Source organism: Cotesia typhae, unplaced genomic scaffold, assembly GCF_013202065.1.
Source record: "Cotesia typhae breed Kobodo isofemale line unplaced genomic scaffold, CoteBio_Ctyphae scaffold_13, whole genome shotgun sequence".
In the NCBI taxonomy this organism is placed as follows: Eukaryota; Metazoa; Arthropoda; class Insecta; order Hymenoptera; family Braconidae; genus Cotesia; species Cotesia typhae.
This window is the reverse complement of record NW_027423774.1, coordinates 10,061,905-10,082,347: the sequence shown is the minus strand read 5'-3', so window position 1 is coordinate 10,082,347 and position 20,443 is coordinate 10,061,905. Positions and strand designations below refer to the sequence as shown.

The window sequence follows — 20,443 nt, the reverse complement described above, 5'->3', positions numbered from 1 at the left end:
AATATTTCTTTTCAAAAAAATTACTTATCAGAATTAAATAAAACTATAAAAAAGAATTAATGCATGTTTTAAAAAAATTTTTTTTAAATAATATTTTCATCACGAAAATACTTTGATGGGCATCGAATCACTCATAGTTGAGCAAGTCAAAACATCAACAGCAAATGAAGTGCACTTGCTGTTGGAAACAGATATTACTCAAAGAGTAAATCCAATCGGTATTTAATTGGGACTATCAAATATTAAAGTCAACTTTCTAGATAGGAGAGAATTTTCTATCCACACGCCATCTGCTGGAATTAATTGATACCTAACATATTTTAGTTTACGAATTTACAGTTAGAATCTTTGAGTGTTCTTAGTTTCTAATAGGTGGCATGTGGTTAGAAAATTCTTTCCTACCTAGAAAGTTGACTTTAATATTTGATAGTCCCAATTAAATACCGATTGGATTTACTCTTTGAGTAATATCTGTTTCCAACAGCAAGTGCACTTCATTTGCTGTTGATGTTTTGACTTGCTCAACTATGAGTGATTCGATGCCCATCAAAGTATTTTCGTGATGAAAATATTATTTAAAAAAAATTTTTTTAAAACATGCATTAATTCTTTTTTATAGTTTTATTTAATTCTGATAAGTAATTTTTTTGAAAAGTGATATTTTCTTCTTTTCCTGTAAAACTGAACAAGTCTTATCAAGTCTTAATAACTCTTTGAGAAATTCCGAAATTGCAGGGAAAATTTGATTTTTGAAGAGTATCGCAGAGTTTTGAAGACTTATTAAGTCTTTCCTTTACTTAGTTAGGGATGTGAAGACTTTCGAAAAGTCTTATTCAGAGTTATAAAGACTTTTCAAGAGTTTTTTCAGAGAATTATTTCCACAAAGGATTGGTACAGCAAAAATAACAGTCATCAAAATGATTGACTTGCTCTCTCCATATCATCGGTCTACCAAAAGGTAGAGATGCTTTTTTGCCGTATGTCCACTGCCTTAATAGTTCAACACAAATAGTACACACAAAGTTCGGAGTCCACGATCTGAGTTGAATTTTAAAGCCAAAATAAGAATTATAAGTCTTTTCTACAAATTCAGTAATTTTCAATTTCTGTTTCAAAGTCATAAAATTTCCACAAATGTAACAAAATGTATCTGGACTATTACGACACTTTCTTGAAAACATTATATTTTTCCGACAGTTTTAAATCACAAAACAACAATTGAATATTTTAAACACCAATAATGAAATGTAAACAATTTTTTTAAATAAACAAACTGACTTTAGCAAACCGTTTTTAAACAAAGTCACTATAAAGGCTTCTTTCCATGTATCACGTTTCGAATGGTCGCGTCGAGGTTCTAACTAATATATTTTCTCACAAGATGTCACTTAATTCGATAAAAAAAGCGCCATGACTTATTAATTTAATTCATTTTTACTGAGCAATCAAAAATTGCGAATATATTCGTTTTATCAAAAATCTGATGTGATACGATAAAATAAGGTCTGATTTCGGTATCAGCACTATAAAATTAGTGAAAAAAATTTATTATATCTCAGAAAAAAAAATCATGTCGGCCGGTGTAATCAATCAAAAAAATCAAATATGTATTTTTTTAACTTGAAAAAGAAAATATTATATGGAGATTAAGATGTAAATGAATTTAAAAAATAAATAAAACTCAAAATTACATCATGAACCAAATATTTTTTTTTTTTTGGTAATTTCTTCATACGATTATTTTATTGTATTTATACTTTATTTTTATTCATAGTTCTTATTTAGCGAGTTTTATTAATAGTATTAAAATTTGATAAGATGATAACTCTATTTTTCTACTTCTCTATTTATAAATATCTCTATTCCTAAAACAAATATTTATAATATTCATATGATTTAATTATTAAATATCTTTATTTGAAATTGTCTTTATTTCTAAGTATTGCTATTCTCAACTTTGTCTATTCCTGAATAATTTTATAATAAAATAGAGATATTATCGATATATTACTTGTTAATGAATGATAGAGATATTTATAAGTAGAGATAATAAAGAGAATATATATATATATATATATATATATATATATATATATATATATATATATATATATATTAACGAATAGTTGTAACAATGCATGCTCCTACAATTAATATAGAAAAATAAGGTTGAAAATGAATAATGAGATTTGGGTTTTTTTCTGTTGAAAAATTTATTTCAAATTTTATATATCTCAAAGTACAACTTAGATAGAAATATGTAAGTATTAATTGAAGATATAGTATTCACAATTTGATTGAATAAATTTAAAATAGTTGGCTCTCATCAAATGATTTGATGACAAATTCAAATTTATTATAAGAGCCATCATGATAAAGTAGATATAAATTATCTTCTCCAATGACTTTATGGAGTGATTCAAGTGCATCAAGATCATTTTGAAAGATGCTCATTAAGCGCTTAGGTAAATAGATTAAAAACTCTCCATTGAGTGAAGCCATGATACTTTCTCCATATTTTGTTGAAACACATTTCAACGCTGTAACTCTGTACTCCTTATTGACGGTCAACTCTAACATTTTTTTCTTCGGTAAGATGTCCTTTAAAGCTGCCGATTTGTTGATTGCTGAGAGATCCATGTTATCTGAATAGGAGAGAAATTAATAAACAAACATTTAAGAAATTGAAATTGCATAATGATTAGATACTTACATTAATGTTTTTTTTCAGAAGATATGAGCAAGTTTGTTGAAAATTTATCTTTAATGTACACTAGTTATCACACAGTAGGAAGATTGAGTGAAGACTATGAATAAATGGCTGATATACGCAGCTTTATAGCACAATCCCCATCAAAACAAATTTAAAAATAGTAGGGTTTTTTTGTTGTAAAAATAGCTAAACATTAAACTTCAATGGAAAAGTATAAGAATTTTCAAAGACCAACGCATAGAATCTCATGCGGTGAACTATTAGCATGGGGTAAAAGTTACTAATAAAAGACTCAAATTTAACATCCGAGGTGTCAATCAAACAAAAAAGTACAAAAATTCTCCGAAAAAAACAGAAAAAATGACCAACGTATAGAACCTCCTCACTCCAAACTATTCTCATAGATCCACCTCCCACTAATAAAACCCACAAATTTCACATTTAAACTGTCAATCAAAAATAATGATAAATTAATACCCCCACTCCCCCCACTCCTACCAAACAGCGACCATATCCCCATCATCATATCATAAACCCCCCACCATGACCTCGTAACAGTCACATGACAAGACCCCAAAACAACAGTCGATAATACAAACAACCTACAATAAACAAGAAAACTATCAAGCCCAGTGTCGATAAGGAAGATCACAGATAACAAAACAACCGTCAACAAGCAAGAAACACTCGTAGTCACATGATAAGTAGAGTGTCACAGAACCCGTTGTCACAGAACTCCCCCTATTTAACTACTATTTGAATATTTTTATTAATGAAAATATTGATAGTTATTGATACGTAAATTCTTAAAAAATAGACATCTCTAAATATAGACTAGAAAATTTAGAAATCCGTGATTTTAGGCATCTGTAAATTTTTTATATTAATTTATAACTTCCAATAAAAATACAATTAAAAATATAATTGCTTTCAATTTACGACCTAATAAAAAATCGAAACAGTATTTCTATAAGGCTCTAGAGCATTAGACCATAACCCTTGAATGTTTATGGAGTCGGTTCTCCAGGAGTTTGCGGATCAAGCAGCGGTGAGATTCCTCGCGCTCCAAATAATAACCTAGACATTTTTAAAATAGTGAGTGTATGACCCAGATGTCGGAAAAAGGGTCTAGGGTAGGGGAGTGGGACTGAGTCGGAGAGAGAGGGCCGATGGCTAGTACAGGACAGCTGAGGATATTGAAAGTATCATTCACTAACGACGTGGGAAAATATTATTTAATTTAAATTTGTTTATAAATATCTAGAATTACTTTCTGTTAGTTTAAAACAATTAATGTTTAATATTTTAGTTACTAGACGAGTTAATAATTAGCTAATAATTAGTTAATTATAAAAGTATTATTTTGTCTACGACGATTATTATTTGTGATTATATTTCTTTAGTTAAAAATAAAATTAATGTAATTAATTTTGGAAACAAATTATTGTAAATTTCCAAATTATTCTAAGTCCCAAGCCGATTTAGTATGGGAAAGCGGCGAATGGATATAAAATGAAAGAAATAACGATTATTATTTAAAAGAAAAATATTTTATAAAAGGAATTTTCTAAGTCCCGAGCAAATTTTAGTATGGGAATGTATTCTGTTGATATTTGATTGTCGATGTGAAAAGTAAAACTCAGAATTTGACGAACCGAATGGTTATAGAATGAAGGAATGCCAATTAATTTGATAGTTTGTAAATAACGTGTAGAGGGCGAAAATTGGCGATCGGAAAAGCGAGTCTTGTGAAAGAGTGTTATTGAGGGAATACTCTTCTACCAATAACAGCTAGAGGGACATTACCTTGGTTCGTCTAGAACACTGGTAAGTACCTTTTGAACTTTCAACAAGATTTTGACTTCCCCGGATTTTTGACCCTCTGTCAAAAATCCGGTAGGTAATCACAAGCCGTGTAGGTGGGAGCGGAGAGGACACTCTCCATCCGCTCTCGGGGTAGAGATTTAGGCCCAGGGGTGACGGCTAGTCTCCTGGGAAGTGGGTAACCAGCTTTTGGAATATTAGTTCGCGATTTTGACGCTCACGAGAGTGAGAATGCGTGAGAGTTTGTTTGTACAGACCAGTTTTGATCGGGCTTTGATACGCGTGCGTTGACCGACGTCACGAAGTCATGTTGCGTATTATTGTCGTTAGATTTAGTTGTTGAGGTTTGAATAACCTAAAATTTGTACTACGAGTTTTGTTATTTTTTTGTAATCTTTTTCATTAACCTATTGAGTTGATTTTGGTAATTAAATGATTATTTTGTTTCTATATCATAACCTGTTTGTTATTTTGAGTTATTTATTTAGACGTAGTTATGTATTATTTATTTATAAGTAACTGAGTTCTGTTGGTTTTATTTTGGATTGTATTTTGTTGTTTAACCCCCCTTTTACCCTGGACTCCGGCGAGCTTCAGATTCGAGCAAGGGGGCGTTTTGTGTCGCAGTATCGTTCATATTCGTTCGGCGTTTATTCTTCAAAAGAATAAACACTCAAAAATTACCCGTTACAAGTGTTGTATTTATCCTAGTTAACTACTCATGGAGGTTTACGGAGTCGGTTCAGCAGGAGATTGTGGATTAGGCTGCTGCGGGATTCCGCGCGCTCTAAAAAAATAACCTATCAGCAAAAGAGTTTGTGTGATGCTCAAAACCGATAGCTTGTGCGATTGATCGTCTACAAGCGGACAAGACATACTGCGGCGTTCTTCTCCCTTCATTAATTTCTCTGAATTATGAAATGAAAAATTTAATTTACAATAAGAGTCTTATTGATTGCATGCCACTTGCCCGAGCAATTATCGATGACGTTGATAAGCGATTTAAAAAATTATTTGATCCATCCCAACCAGATATTGATGCAATTATAGCTGCTATTTCTCACCCGAAGTTCAAAGGCCGCTGGTTAACATCGTTTACGGAAGAAGAGCAAAAAACTCTCCATGATCGCTTCTCAGAAGTTGTTTTCACTGATGCATGTTTAGAACCAACAGCAGTTATGGATGAAGAAAATGGGACCGATGGATTTAATTTTAGAGAACCAACATCAGCAATACTTGAGTTTCAACCGTCTTTATCTCACGGCGAGACTGCAGCTGAGGTAGCACGTTATTTGAAAAGAAGAGAGACTGATCTGAATCTGTTAGAAAAATTTCTGTTAGAAAAATGGCGCGTTACAATTAAATGTTACTAGTATGTTGTCGATGCCCGTCCGATATTTGCGGCACGAGCGAAGCGAGTGCGGCTGGTCGGGGGCGGGCATCGAATACATCCAAATAGACAAAAATAATAAGTTTTCAAAATTAATTTAATTCAATTGAAAAGCTTCATTTTTATTAATTTTTAATTTTTCAAATACATTTAAATCATTAATTTTATTAGAATTGTAATTATTTCGAGTAGTTTATCAACTATTTTTAATAAATTATTGCATATTTTCTTTTTCATCACAATTATTACCAGCACATGAACAATAAAAATTATTTATAATGTTACTATTAAAAGTGCAATTATTGTAGGTATAATTTTTATTATTTTTCACTTAATATAATTTTTTAGATTATAAATATCAACACAGAAAGACATAAGAACCCACAAAAGCAATTTTAAGGTTAGGCCTGAGTGCACAATAAACCGCGTCAGCTGTAGTGAATGCTGCTTTATCGCGGCCTCGTACATCAATTCAGTGCACAAATAGTTTATTTCAGCGCACTGGAGCAGTGCGCATGCGCGCTCCTACCAAAGCATAAATGTCGGGCTTTCTGCCGTCCAACAGAAGCATCAAGTGCGTACTTTCGGCCGTGGATAAAGAAAAATTAATTTTCAGATTGGTCTAAAATCTACTGTTAGAAAATGTAAACATTTTTATAAATTGAAAAATTTAAAAACTGTCAGTTACTTGTAGTATATTTCGACATTTTGAAGTAGTATATTTTTTTAGTCGATTTTAAATAATCAGACGATTCCAGACAAAGTTCGATGTTGTGTTTTTATCTGTGCTACATACTATATTTTTAACATACTCCGCATGAAAAGTATGATTTTCGATGTCTGGAGTCAACTAGAACTTAATTTTCAACGTTCTGGTATGGGAATCAATGATTTTCAAAAATCGGAAAGCTATCGGTTACACTCCGTTTTTTGAATATCAGGTTTTCATCAGATCTTCACGGTTTGTTAGTACCAAAAGGGCTTGACCAAATTCAGATTCTCAGAAAATTTGAACATTTCAACCAGTAGATTTTGAGAAATCTCAAAAATATTATTTTGAAAAAAAATTGTTTTCTTGAAATAATTTTTGAACGACTGTATCAATTTATTCCAAAAACTAATCAGATCTTCGACTTGAAAAATCACGTCGATCACTGCCAAAAACGTCGAAATCAGTAGATCCGTTTGAGAAATATCGTTGACTACATAATCGCAAAAATGGTTTTTTCAACATTCAATTAAAAAATTGAAAAAAATCACTGTCAGTTCAGAATATTGAATATTAATCATTAAAAAAATTAAAGTTAGCACCAGTTCATCAAAACCGCTTATGAGAGTCTATTTTCTTAACAACGTTAATTAGAAAAGCATTTTTTTCAAACGCTAAGTTTAAATTAATTTCTTCATCTAATTATATGATCTTTTCTTATTAGTATTAAATTATGTCAATAATTAAATTTAAATTAGATCAATAAGTTTTTTAACCAATCAATTATTGGTGCATCCAGATAATTTATTTAATTATTTAAAATTTATTAACAAATATCACTGATAATCAATTAAGAAAAAAATTGATTAGTAAAAACATTACTTGAAACAATGTCACAAAAAAAATTCAACGATATTGATATTTGATTGCTTAAAAAAATTGAATCATATGGTTAGAAGATTTCTCTGCGTGGTCCATAGTACCCCAGGTATCGTGAATAGGCTGAACGATTCATAAATACTTCAAATTCATGATAATTTTACGAAAAATGAAAAACTTGTAACGGGTTGATTCCGTCCCTTGGTCACCCCTTTATTTAAGTTTCAAATTTAAGGGCGCCACTGGAATTTTTATCATGGTTTCCAGAACCGGTCCAAGCAAGAGAGATATCACAGGGTCGAGAAAAATTATAAAAGATTGACATAAATAACAACAATTAAAATTAACATGAATTACAAAGGCCCTAGGGGTATAAGCATGGTGAATTTGCCCCCGAAACGTATCGGCTTGATACTGCGGGGATTTTTAGGTACTAATAAGATATTAAGATCCTGAGAGTTTCAGCTTTTGAAACCAATCGGTCTTCGAGAAAAAGCCAAATATGTAAAAATCAGATAAAATGAATATTCTCAGAGACTATTTTATCAATTGACTTATACTTGGGATATGTTTTGGGGGTCGATAGTAGCTCCTCAGAAAAAAATTGGGAGCTTGATCAGTCGACAACAACCTCGAAAAAATGACTTTTTAGTTTTAATTTCGACTTTTCACGATGTTACGGTTCTGGTACAAATATGAAATAATTTTTTTTGGATTCCTCATCCAATTTCCTATGAACTTAAGTGCTTTTAAAATTTTTAAAAAAGGTACGCCATATAGAAAAAAAATAAAAACCACTTTTTAAGCAAATATTTACTTTATTTACATGTTTAAAGTGTGAATCATTATTTTTCTAGTTTTTATATGTTCTTGAATGTTATTTGCAACAATAATCTCTGCATCAGCAGTTAAATTTTGTCATATCATATAATATCAACTAAAATATTATAAACATTATACACATATATAACAAGAAATAGATTTTAGTTTGTAAATTATAAATACATAACAACAAATGTGTTGAAAAAACCCTGAAATTCATCAATTGGCATCAACGATCGCACGGACCATAACTAGAGAGCGAGTCATGGTACCGACAATCGCGCGGACCATGACTAGAGAGCCAGTCATGGTTAAGATCTTCATGAATCATTAACAATCGCAACAACCATGACTAAGGAGCTAGCCGTAGTCAAGGTTCTCATTAAGTACTAACAATCGTACTGATTATGACAAAAAAGCCAATCGTAGCTAAGAACTTTATCAGGTACTAACAAAAGCACGGACCATAACGAGAGAGCTAGTAGAAAATAATCCCAATCATAGTGGGAAATTATTCTGAGCCATTATTGGGCCGCTACCCCCGAAACCCCCACGCAGTCCATCGGAGCTAGCGAGCCAATGAATTAACCCAACCAAATCCCCTCCCAAATCACAAGACTGTTTAAAAGAGGCAGCGAGGAGAGCTGCCAAAACAGTCCACTTCCATCCACTGAGCGAAGAAGAAGAACAAGAAGAAGAAGAAGAAGAAGAAGAAGCCAATCAAGAATCTACAGTAAGCGAGCAAGGCTTACAATACAGTGCAGTATCTTTGGATATCAAGCGAGCAAAGCTTGTATATCCACTACTCAATAATCGGACCAACTCGGATCATCTCAACTACACCAAACGCTGACTGGCATTGTTAAATTAGTTCTTTTTAGAACTAAAACTTAAACAGTTCTTTTCAGAACTAACCAACTAAGTCTTCTCAAGACTACTCAAGGCTCTTATTTAAGAGCGTGTGACTAACAAGTCATCTCAGAACTACTACGTAGTCCAAAACCAATCGGTCTTTTTCAAGACCACCAAATAATTGCAGTTGTAAGAAACCTACCCAAGTTTGAGAGAAGGTGCCGGTATTATAACCGAACATTTAAATGGTCCCTCGAGCCGGATCTTCTCTCGGCTTGGGTAGTACTAAGTGACATCTCCAGACTTATCTCTGAGAGTGCACAACATTGTTTGAGATTGAGTTTCACTACTTTGCGCATTGCGGAGCACTAAGTGCTGCGGGAAGTCTTGTCACTCAAATCCTCAAAGATGTCAGCACTTCAGGCTAGATTGTCGCTGCAGCAGTCAAAATACGCGTTCATCATGTCTCTGCAGAAGGAAGTTCAGGCCGAAACTCACCAATCTTTCAACATTCACGTGGCCAAAGCAAAGCTGTTGATGCTCAAGACCAACTGGGAAAAGTTTGAGGCAGAGCACGAAAAGATCATCCTGTCTAAGGTCGAGATCCCATCAGACGATCCTTACATAAAAAACAACGCCTACGAAACTGCTATGCAGTGCGTTGTTTGTATTCAAGCAGCCTTGGAAGAAAGAATCTCAGAGCTAGAAACAGCTAACCCACCAAGTGGAACCAGCCTAGCTAATGTAAGTCTAATAGGAGGTACAGCAGTCAGACCATCATCATTGCCTAAGATTCCGATTCCACCATTTTCCGGTAACTTCGGAGATTGGAGAGCCTTCTCAGATTTGTTCGTCTCACTGATAGGGGAAAACAAAGCCATCTCCGATGCAGAAAAGTTTGTCCATCTCAGAAACAGTCTCTCTGGAAATGCTGCTAGTCTTATCTCAAACATCAAAATCTCAGCTGACTCTTTCCAAGTAGCCTAGGACATGCTAGTCAAGAGGTATGAGAACAAAAGGCTTCTCATAGCAGCTCAACTGGACAAGCTTCTACGCTTAATGACGCCAGGAGTTCGGTCATCAGCAACTCTCAATGATCTTCTCAACGTCGTTTTTGAATCAACCAACTCTCTGAAAGCTCTCGGACTTCCAGTTGACCAGTGGGACTCAATCATCGTTCATCTCATGACACATCATCTAGACTCCAAAACTCGCGAAGATTGGGAAATGCATCTTGGGTCATCAACGGAGTATCCATCTCTAGAACAGTTAACTGGTTTTCTAACTGGTGCTGCTAGAGCTCTAGAAAGTATCGAGGAGCAGTCCAAGACCACTTTAAGAAAGACAAAATCAGAAACGAGGGCATCTCAACCAGCAAAGGTTCATCACGTCATCTCTGAGCAACCTGGAACGTCATCTCAACCAGAAACCAAGCCATGGGTAAAGGACTTAAATAACACCTGCAAGTACTGTGGCAAGAATCATTATCTTGCCCCTTCCCCTTCTGTCCAGACTTCTCAACAAAGTCAGATGCTGAGAAGCTTCAATTTGTGAAAACCGAACGGTTGTGCTACAACTGCCTCGGTAGACACCGAGGTATAACTTGTATAAGTGCAGCAACACCCTGACTTGCAAACTCTGTAAGGAACGCCATCATTCATTGTTACATGGTTTGTTTACAACGTCAAAGGAAAAATCAACACCTCTAACAGCCTTCTCTGAAAGATTAACATCATTGTCTCAACATTCCCAGACCGAAGACAAGCCAGCTCCACAATGACGGTGGCAGCTGTCATCTCGAAACCCACGCAGTCATCTCAAGCCAGGAAGACATCTCAGATCAAGAGAATCTCAAACTGATACAAACATCACCAAATATAACAAGTCATCTCAAAAGGTTACCATCAATAAGTCATCTCAAACAATTGAAATATTCAAGTCATCTCAGCTAGAGCAATTACCTACTCAGGCAAATAAGTCATCTCAACCAGAGCAATTGCCTGCTCAGGCAAATGCAATAGCTTTGTCAGCAATTAACACAAGAACTGCAGTAATCCTGGCCACTTGCAAAGTACTAGTAGTGTCTCCCAACATGAAAAAACATACAACCCGTCTTCTCATCGATCCAGGATCAGAATTGACACTAGTCTCAGCCAAGCTAGTTAAAGAAGCAAAACTTGACCAACTAGCCACTGTGATACCAATCCTAGGCGTGGGTAATCAGTCTTCAAGCAAAACTCTTGGTCAAACTAACTTAACCATTGAGTCTTGCATCTCACATAAACAAGTCCATCTCAGAGCACATATCCTGTCTCAAATCACTACTAAGATTCCATCAGTCTCCATCACAGACCAGCATTGGTCTCATCTGAGCAACCTAGAAAGAGCAGATCCAGAATTCCTGAAGCCTGGACACGTTGAAATCCTCATAGGGGCTGACACTCTCAATCAAATTCTAGAACCATCTCCAATAATTAAAGGGCAATCAGATGAGCCATTAGCTATTCACACAATCTTTGGATGGGCCTTTCTTGGACCAGCATCATCTCAAACACGAAATCTCCCTCTCAGGTCTCTTCATACTGTGACAAACGATGAGCTTCAAGACTTCCTCACAAGATTCTGGGTTCAGGAAGAAGTACCACATCAAACAAAGACATCTCTCAGCTTAGCCGAAGCACAATGTGAAGAATATTACACTAGCACCCTCTCACGAAATCAAGACGGACGCTACGTGGTACGAATACCACTCTCAACTGAAATCTCACAACTAGGAGATTCCAGAGCTATCGCTCACCGATGTTTAAAACGACTTCTCAAGCGTCTAGATTCTGACGAAACTCTAAAACAGCGATACATAGAATTCATGCAAGAGTATGAAACATTAGGCCACATGGTAGCAGTTCCAAAGGATGCCCCGGAACCTCAACATCCTTATTATTTACCTCATCATGGAGTTCTCAGAAAACAGAGTACCTCAACAAAGCTCAGAGTTGTTTTTAACGGATCATGCAAGACCACTTCTCAAGTCTCTCTCAATGACATTCAACACACAGGTCCAAAAACTCAACGAGACATCATTGATGTATTGTTGTGGATCAGACGCTATAAATACATCTTCATGACAGACATTGTAAAAATGTTCAGGCAAATTCAAGTCCATCAAAATGATTGGGATTTGCAACGAATTCTTTGGATAAATGAGCAGCGTAACGTAAAATCATATCAACTGACAACTGTTACGTATGGGACTCGATCAGCGCCGTATCTTGCCTGTAGAACCCTCAAGAGGCTAGTGGAAGACGAACGAGAGAATTATCCTCTTGCAGTTGATGCAATCCTGAAAGGAAGTTATGTTGATGACATCTCAGGTGGAGCTGACTCAATTGACCAGCTCAACACAATAGCTCAACAGCTCAATGGCATGTGCGCCTCAGCATGTCTTCCACTAGATAAATGGAAAAGTAACACACAAGAGTTTGTTATTCCATCGACATCTCAAACCAAAGACAAGTCATCGCTTCACACCTTTGATGAATCACTATCAAAAGTGTTAGGTCTCTCCTGGTTATCAACTCATGATCAGTTTACGTTTCAAAGCTCCATTTCAGAAAGTGCAGTAATAACCAAGAGATCAATTCTCTCAGAAGTAGCTCAACTGTTCGACCCTCTCGGCCTCATCTCTCCAGTGGTCATTAAAGCCAAAATTCTGCTCCAGCAACTTTGGCTTGAGAAGCTTGATTGGGATGATCAACTTTGCCCTGATACAATAAATCAATGGACCAAGTTTCGAGAAGACATCTCAAAGTTAACCGAACTTCGAATACCTAGATGGATTATGTAACGAGTAATTTTTGGTGAGTTTATTCTTTTGAACGAATAAACGCTGAACACCTATGAACGATTACTGCGACACAAAACGCCCCCTCGCTCGAATCTGAAGCTCGCCGGAGTCCAGGGTAAAAGGGGGGTTGAATCAACAAAACACAATCCAAAATCAAAACAACCGAACTCAGTTAAATAAATAAATAATAACTACGTCTAAATAAATAACTCAAAATATCAAACAGGTTATGATATAGAAACAAAATAAATCATTTAATTACCAAAATCGTCTCAAAACGGTTACAAAACAAAATAACACACTCTCGTAATACAAAATTTTTAGGTTATATCGAACCTCAGCAAACTAAATCTAACGACAACAATACCAAACCAAAATGTCTTCGTGACGTCGGTCGCGCACGCGTATTAAGGTCCGATCAAAACTGGTCTGTACAAGACAACTTTACACCCATTCTTGCTCCCGTGAGCGTTCAAATCGCGAACTACGATCCCAAAAGCTGGTTACCCACCTCCCAGGAGACTAGCCGTCACCCTGGGCCTAACTCTCTACCCCGAGAGCGGATGGAGAGTGTCCTCTCCGCTCCCACCTACACGGTTGGTGATTACCTACCGGATCTTTGACTGAGGGTCAAAAATCCGGGGAAGTCAAATCTTGTGGGGAGTTCAAAAGGTACTTACCAGTGTTCTAGGCGAACCAAGGTAATGTCCCTCCAATTGTTATTGATGGAAGAGTATTCCCACAATAACACTCGGTCACAAGACTCGCCTTTCCGAACGCCAATTTTCGCTTTTATCAGTTTTTCCAAAAGTCACTTACAGCGAACCAGAATAATCGTTTTTGCCCTCTACACGTTATTTACAAACTAGCAATTTAATTGGCAATTCCCTCATTTTATATTCATTCGTATCGTCAAATTCGGAGTTTTGGGAATCAAATATCAACAGATTACATACAAACTCAACAGAATACATTCCCATACTAAAATTTGCTCGGGACTTAGAATAATTTCGGTTATAAATATTTTTCTTTTAAATAATAATCGTCATTTCTTTCATTCTATAACCATTCGCCGCTTTTCCATACTAACTCGGCTGAGAACTTAGAATAATTTATAAATTGGAAATTTACCATAATTTGTTTCCAAAATTAAATTACATAAATTTTCTTTCAATAAATTTTTAAACAAACAAAAAAAATATAATCACAAATAATAATCATCGCAGACAAACTAATACTTTATGATTAACTAATTATTAACTCATCTGAACTATTAAACATTAATTGTTTTGAACAAAACGATTTTAACTAAAAAAAAAATATATTTCTGAATATTTATAATCAAAACTAAATTAAATAACTAAATATTTCCACACGTCTTTAGTGAATAATACTTTTCAATAGTAATAATAATTAAAATAATAATACTGCACTCGTAAACAACAACTTAAATCAAGAAAATGAATTATTTACAATGTTAAATAATAATTTAGCCAGAAAATACGCCCGTCGAAGTATCAGGCAAACATGAGTAACGAAGAGTAGGTAGCTGCCGTTGTTCCCCTCCTGGTCCCTTCTTCCGCGCCCTACTCCTCCCTGTCTCGTACTAGCCATCGGCCCTCTCTCTCCGACTCAGTCCCTCTTCCCTACTCTAGACCCTTTTTCCGACATCTGGGTCACAATTAATCTGCAAGCTAATTCATACTCAGTACAACTCCATGGATTCTCTGATGCATCTCAACTAGCTATGGCTGATGTTGTTTACCTCAGAGTCACTGATCATAAAGGAAACTCAAAAGTCACTCTAGTCTGCTCAAAAACTAGAGTCGCTCCAATCAAGAGGCTAATAATTCCACGATTAGAGCTTTCAGCTGCAGTGCTTCTCGCCCATCTCATAAGGCATACACAATCTACATTAGAACTCCAAGATGTCCCAGTATTTTTATGGACCGACTCTTCAATAACACTTGCATGGGTCAAAAATAACCCCATGAAATGGAAAGAATACGTTGGAAACCGAGTTTCAACTATTCATCAAACACTTCCAAATGCATGTTGGAGATACACGTCAGGTAAACTTAATCCAGCAGATTGTGCTTCAAGAGGTCTAAACGCGTCTCAACTAATTAGTCATCATCTCTGGTGGACAGGTCCATCTTGGTTAGCTCAATCTCCTGAACATTGGCCAATTTCAGTAGCTCCATCTCCAACAGAAGATCTTGAAGAACGACCTGGCATCTCTTTAACTGCAGTAATACAACCATCAATCTGGGACTTGATCGATCTTCCATGTGTAAAAACATTTCACAAAGGCCTTAACAAGCTACTACGAATAACAGCACTATGTCAACGAGCCATCTCATGTTTCAAACGAATCCCCAACTCGAACGTATCAACATCTCCAATTGGTCCAGCAGACTTAGAGAAAGCAAAACTATTTTGGATTAAAGCAACTCAGCAAGCATACTTCTCATCCGAAATCAGCACCATAGTATCAGGAAAACCCCTAGCAAAATCTCATGCCCTCTCTAGACTAACTGCAAGATTAGATCATCAAGGTATACTTCGAGTTGGAGGACGTCTTCAAAATTCTAAACTTGATCATGACAGCAAGCACCCACCCATATTACCTCGACAATGCAAACTTTCTGAACTTCTCATCGCTGATGCTCATGCCCGGACCTTCCACGGTGGAACTCAACTCACACTAATGTACCTACGACGTCAATGTTGGATATTAGGAGGAAGAGCTCCAATTAAGTCCTTTATCCAACACTGTTTAGTCTGCGCCCGAATCAGAGCAGTCCGAACACAACAACTCATGGCACCTCTACCGTCATCTCGAGTGACTCCATCATTAGTTTTTGAAACTACTGGAGTTGATTACGCTGGACCAATTACATTAAAGACATTTCAAGGAAGAGGTGCGAAGAAATTCAAAGGGTGGATAGCAGTCTTCGTCTGTTTCTCAACGTCAGCAATTCATCTTGAAGCAGTCTCAGACTACTCAACCGAAGGTTTCTTGAAGGCATTTCGACGATTTACTAGTCGACGATGAATCTGCAAAACATTACACAGCGACTGTGGAACCAATTTCAAAGGAGCTGACAACGAATTGAAACGTCTCTTCTCTCAGGCTACATCAGAATCAAAAGAGCTTCAACGTCTTCTCACTAATGATGGTACAAATTGGAAATTTAATCCCCCAGGAGCACCGCACATGGGAGGAAAATGGGAAGCTGCAGTGAAATCTGTTAAACGTCATCTCCAATTGTCAATATCAGAGACCAGCTTCACATTTGAAGATTTCTCTACTCTCTTAGCACAAGTTGAGGCAGTACTCAACTCAAGACCTCTCAGTGCTCTATCAGATGATCCAGAAGATCTCTCTGCTCTAACTCCAGGCCATTTTATTCGAGGAGATGCGCTCAACTCTATACCTGAACCATCTCTAACCTCCGTAAACGAGTCAAGACTATCTCAATTTCAACGGATTCAAGAACGATTTCAACAATTCTGGAACCGATGGTCAGCAGAATGCTTATCTGCACATCAGTCCATCTCAAAGTGGCGCAACCAACAAGACGATATCAAACTAGGATCCTTGATGCTAATAACAGATGAAAGACTTCCCCCTTCAAAATGGCCTCTCGCGAGAGTAATTCAACTTCACCCAGGGAAGGATGGACTTACTCGAGTAGTCACTCTTAAGACAGCTACAACAACTCTCACCAGACCAATTGTCAAGTTAGCTCCCCTCCCACTGGCTCCTCACCAAGATGCATCAGAGTGAAATTCTGCATTCTTGCAGAATTTGGGGGGGGGGGGGAGAATGTTGAAAAAACCCTTAAATTCATCAATTGGCATCAACGATCGCACGGACCATGACTAGAGAGCTAGTCATGGTACCGACAATCGCGCGGACCATGACTAGAGAGCCAGTCATGGTTAAGATCTTCATGAATCATTAACAATCGCAACAACCATGACTAAGGAGCTAGCCATAGTCAAGGTTCTCATTAAGTACTAACAATCGTACTGATTATGACAAAAAAGCCAATCGTAGCTAAGAACTTTATCAGGTACTAACAAAAGCACGGACCATAACGAGAGAGCTAGTAGAAAATAATCCCAATCATAGTGGGAAATTATTCTGAGCCATTATTGGGCCGCTACCCCGAAACCCCCACGCAGTCCATCGGAGCTAGCGAGCCAATGAATTAACCCAACCAAATCCCCTCCCAAATCACAAGACTGTTTAAAAGAGGCAGCGAGGAGAGCTGCCAAAACAGTCCACTTCCATCCACTGAGCGAAGAAGAAGAACAAGAAGAAGAAGAAGAAGAAGAAGAAGCCAATCAAGAATCTACAGTAAGCGAGCAAGGCTTACAATACAGTGCAGTATCTTTGGATATCAAGCGAGCAAAGCTTATATATCCACTACTCAATAATCGGACCAACTCGGATCATCTCAACTACACCAAACGCTGACTGGCATTGTTAAATTAGTTCTTTTTAGAACTAAAACTTAAACAGTTCTTTTCAGAACTAACCAACTAAGTCTTCTCAAGACTACTCAAGGCTCTTATTTAAGAGCGTGTGACTAACAAGTCATCTCAGAACTACTACGTAGTCCAAAACCAATCGGTCTTTTTCAAGACCACCAAATAATTGCAGTTGTAAGAAACCTACCCAAGTTTGAGAGAAGGTGCCGGTATTATAACCGAATAAAATGAAAGATATACTTGAGGAAACAAATGTATAATCATATTTTATCAGTCTTCATCACTATCCTCTTCAATCACAGGTGAAATACTGTCTCTATCAAATAATTTGCTAAGTATTTCAGCAGGCCTTAAAATCTTCGTTAAATATCTCCCGTGTGATAAATAGTAAACAACAGCAGCAACATGAGAGCAACATCCAATTGTTCTCAGACTATTTGCACACTCACAACTATGCCTCAATATGCTTTTTGGACCAATAGCATTTTTTTTATACTCAATAAAACATCTATAAACCTTTCTATTAATGTGTCTGGATTGAACTTCAATTTTGGGTATATTTGACTGTTCTTTCACATATTGAATAGTGAGATTACCTGTTTCATCAAGCATTTCTGCTAAATAGGAAACAGCCTGTTTCAATTAATAGGAACCAGTGAAAAAAATACGCAGATCATTTTCTGTCATTTCCGGAAAGTCTTCAAGAGTTTCAAATGAAATTGTTTGAAACGGCAATTTTTTTCGCTGCCAGCAATTTTTTTGAACGTCTTCAGCTAACGTATTTACTACATTATTTTGCGATTTCATTGTTTCGATGACTTCATCCAAAAACGCTGAGTCGGAAGTAAGACGCTTACTATACATATTATGCAAAAATAAGGCAATCTTAAAAAAACTTCCAACCCTAGGAAGCATTTTGTTGTCAATTCTTTGATCGAGTAAATGATATTTTTGTTTTAACATCCCATGAACTGCTTCTACAGCCCAACGAATTTTTGTTACATTTCTTGAAGCGTTAGACTCAGCTGTTGTTAACTGATTTTGTTTTCCTTTGAGTGCTGGCATTAATACTTTATAATTTTTTTCTTCCAAGTATCCTTTCACATCACGGAATCCTCGATCTACCACAAATGCATCGCCAGGTTCTAATAAATGACATATACTATCAGGATTATCTATGATATCCCGCATTATAGTAGCATCATTTTGGTTAGCATAATACGGTCCCAACATATCAACTATGTATCCATCAGTTGTGCAAATCGTGAATGGCTTACATAGTGGTACTTTTTTTTTGACAAGAATATGACTTTCTTTGGTACTCATTATTAGAACTTTTCTCATGACGAGCATAAGTCCCATCACAAATTAAAATGAGTTTATCATTCAAATCATTGTGAAGTTTCTTAGCAACTAAAGATGTATGATTCTCAATAAGATCAGCCCGAGATACTGCATTTAAACCAAAACGCGAAGGTAAAATGTCTTTTTCGAAAGATTGGATGACTTGCTCACAATACTTTGACACTAACTGCTCTTCGTTAACATCCAAGATTGTAGATATTAACTTATTTGAATTACCTGTGCGAAGATTAACCAAAAACACTATTATTGCTTGAGTTACACTTCGAGCATCAGTATTTCTCATTGAAACTAACCAATTCCGCAACTCAATCACATTTTCCCATTTTAAATCAGTCAAAACACGAAGCTTCTCATCTGATAAACGATAATACTTCATTTTATTCAGTAATGTTGAATCGCATTCAACAGCAAAATTTTCCATCATATTACTTAATTCTACAGATGAAATTAAAGTCCAGTTAGAATAAACTCTGATCAAACATAGAGATTCATCATAGAATCGTTTGTTTATTAAATGATTTCGACAGCATCGATTTCCATCTGGTATGAAGACTCGTCGCTTAATGAATGACTGCATTCGGGCTTTTTGAGGAATAATAATTAAGTCACTAGTATTACCGCAAAGACAACAGTATCGATGAGTTGAAATAGTTCTTTTCATATGAATCTCAACGTACTCTGTACAATCGGTAGGAGTAATGTTGACTCTAAAAGAAGGATCATCTGAACTTGACTGAGACAATGTCATGTGTGACAGACTAGACTCCGTTCGTTCTAACATTCGACTAACGATAGATTCAGATCCATCTTCAGCATCAATAACCACCGGTTCAACTTTTCTTTTTTTATACATCTCTACACGACATTTACCACAAACAATATCACCAGTAAAAATTTCATCATCAAATACTGAAGAAAACTCATCAATGTCTTGTTCTGTTAATAAAGTTTTAGGAGTTCCCGGAACTTTCTTTACTATTTTTGAGCAAATGCAACACTTATCATTGACTGTTTTATTTGGAGTCATTTTATTAGCTTAACAAATAAAATGTGAACAGACAATCTCTCAGATTCAGATCATAAACAACACTTTTGTCAGCTGTTGTATATACGACCAAATACGCCAGTGGGCGCGTCGGTCGTGCGGTTTTTTTTGCACATAAGACGACTGAGTCGATAACATACCATATTCAATGACTAAAAGCGACAATTTAAACATAATTTTAATATTACTGCAAAAAAAAAGAACATAATTAATTAAAAAGTGGTTTTTATTTTTTGTCTATATGGCGTACCTTTTTTAAAAATTTTAAAAGCACTTAAGTCCATAGGAAATTGAATGAGGAATCCAAAAAAAAATTATTTCATAATTGTACCAGAACCGTAACATCGTGAAAAGTCGAAATTAAAACTAAAAAGTCATTTTTTTCGAGGTTGTTGTCGACTGATCCAGCTCCCAATTTTTTTCCGAGGAGCTACTATCGACCCTCAAAACATATCCCAAGTATAAGTCAACCGATAAAATAGTCTCTGAGAATATTC

The 20,443-nt window shown here is 35.9% G+C and overlaps 4 protein-coding genes across 4 annotated transcripts; 3 read left to right on the top strand and 1 right to left on the bottom strand.

The window, feature by feature from the left end:
* The first annotated feature begins 9,597 nt into the window (after positions 1–9,597).
* On the top strand, positions 9,598–10,176 carry LOC141534020 (uncharacterized). The gene has a single exon (XM_074253161.1). The coding sequence runs from the start codon at positions 9,598–9,600 to the stop codon at positions 10,174–10,176; it is 579 nt and encodes a 192-aa protein (XP_074109262.1).
* Positions 10,177–10,179: 3 nt separating this feature from the next.
* Positions 10,180–13,033, top strand: LOC141534019 (uncharacterized). The gene is made up of 2 exons (XM_074253160.1): positions 10,180–10,629; positions 11,087–13,033. Exons 1-2 carry the CDS (start codon positions 10,180–10,182, stop codon positions 13,031–13,033), a joined length of 2,397 nt encoding a protein of 798 aa, XP_074109261.1.
* A 1,747-nt stretch (positions 13,034–14,780) lies between these two features.
* LOC141534018 (uncharacterized) lies at positions 14,781–16,826 on the top strand. The gene is made up of 2 exons (XM_074253159.1): positions 14,781–16,050; positions 16,135–16,826. The coding sequence occupies exons 1-2, from the start codon at positions 14,781–14,783 to the stop codon at positions 16,824–16,826; spliced, it is 1,962 nt and encodes a 653-aa protein (XP_074109260.1).
* Positions 16,827–17,806: 980 nt separating this feature from the next.
* On the bottom strand, positions 17,807–18,769 carry LOC141534017 (uncharacterized). Its single transcript, XM_074253157.1, has 2 exons — positions 18,539–18,769; positions 17,807–18,169 (listed from the first exon to the last, which is right to left on the bottom strand). The coding sequence occupies exons 1-2, from the start codon at positions 18,767–18,769 to the stop codon at positions 17,807–17,809; spliced, it is 594 nt and encodes a 197-aa protein (XP_074109258.1).
* Positions 18,770–20,443: the final 1,674 nt, after the last annotated feature.

Bases quoted from the DNA above. Each gene is read 5' to 3' on its own strand.
- LOC141534017 (XM_074253157.1), bottom strand. From the start codon at position 18,769: ATGTTGGGACCGTATTATGCTAACCAAAATGATGCTACTATAATGCGG. The intron at 18,170-18,538 runs GTAACAAAAATT...TAATTGAAACAG, and splicing joins AGTCTAACGCTTCAAGAAAT to GCTGTTTCCTATTTAGCAGA.
- LOC141534019 (XM_074253160.1), top strand. From the start codon at position 10,180: ATGCTAGTCAAGAGGTATGAGAACAAAAGGCTTCTCATAGCAGCTCAA. The intron at 10,630-11,086 runs GTAAAGGACTTA...TCATCTCAAAAG, and splicing joins AACCAGAAACCAAGCCATGG to GTTACCATCAATAAGTCATC.
- LOC141534020 (XM_074253161.1), top strand. From the start codon at position 9,598: ATGTCAGCACTTCAGGCTAGATTGTCGCTGCAGCAGTCAAAATACGCG.
- LOC141534018 (XM_074253159.1), top strand. From the start codon at position 14,781: ATGGCTGATGTTGTTTACCTCAGAGTCACTGATCATAAAGGAAACTCA. The intron at 16,051-16,134 runs GTTTCTTGAAGG...CCAATTTCAAAG, and splicing joins CTCAGACTACTCAACCGAAG to GAGCTGACAACGAATTGAAA.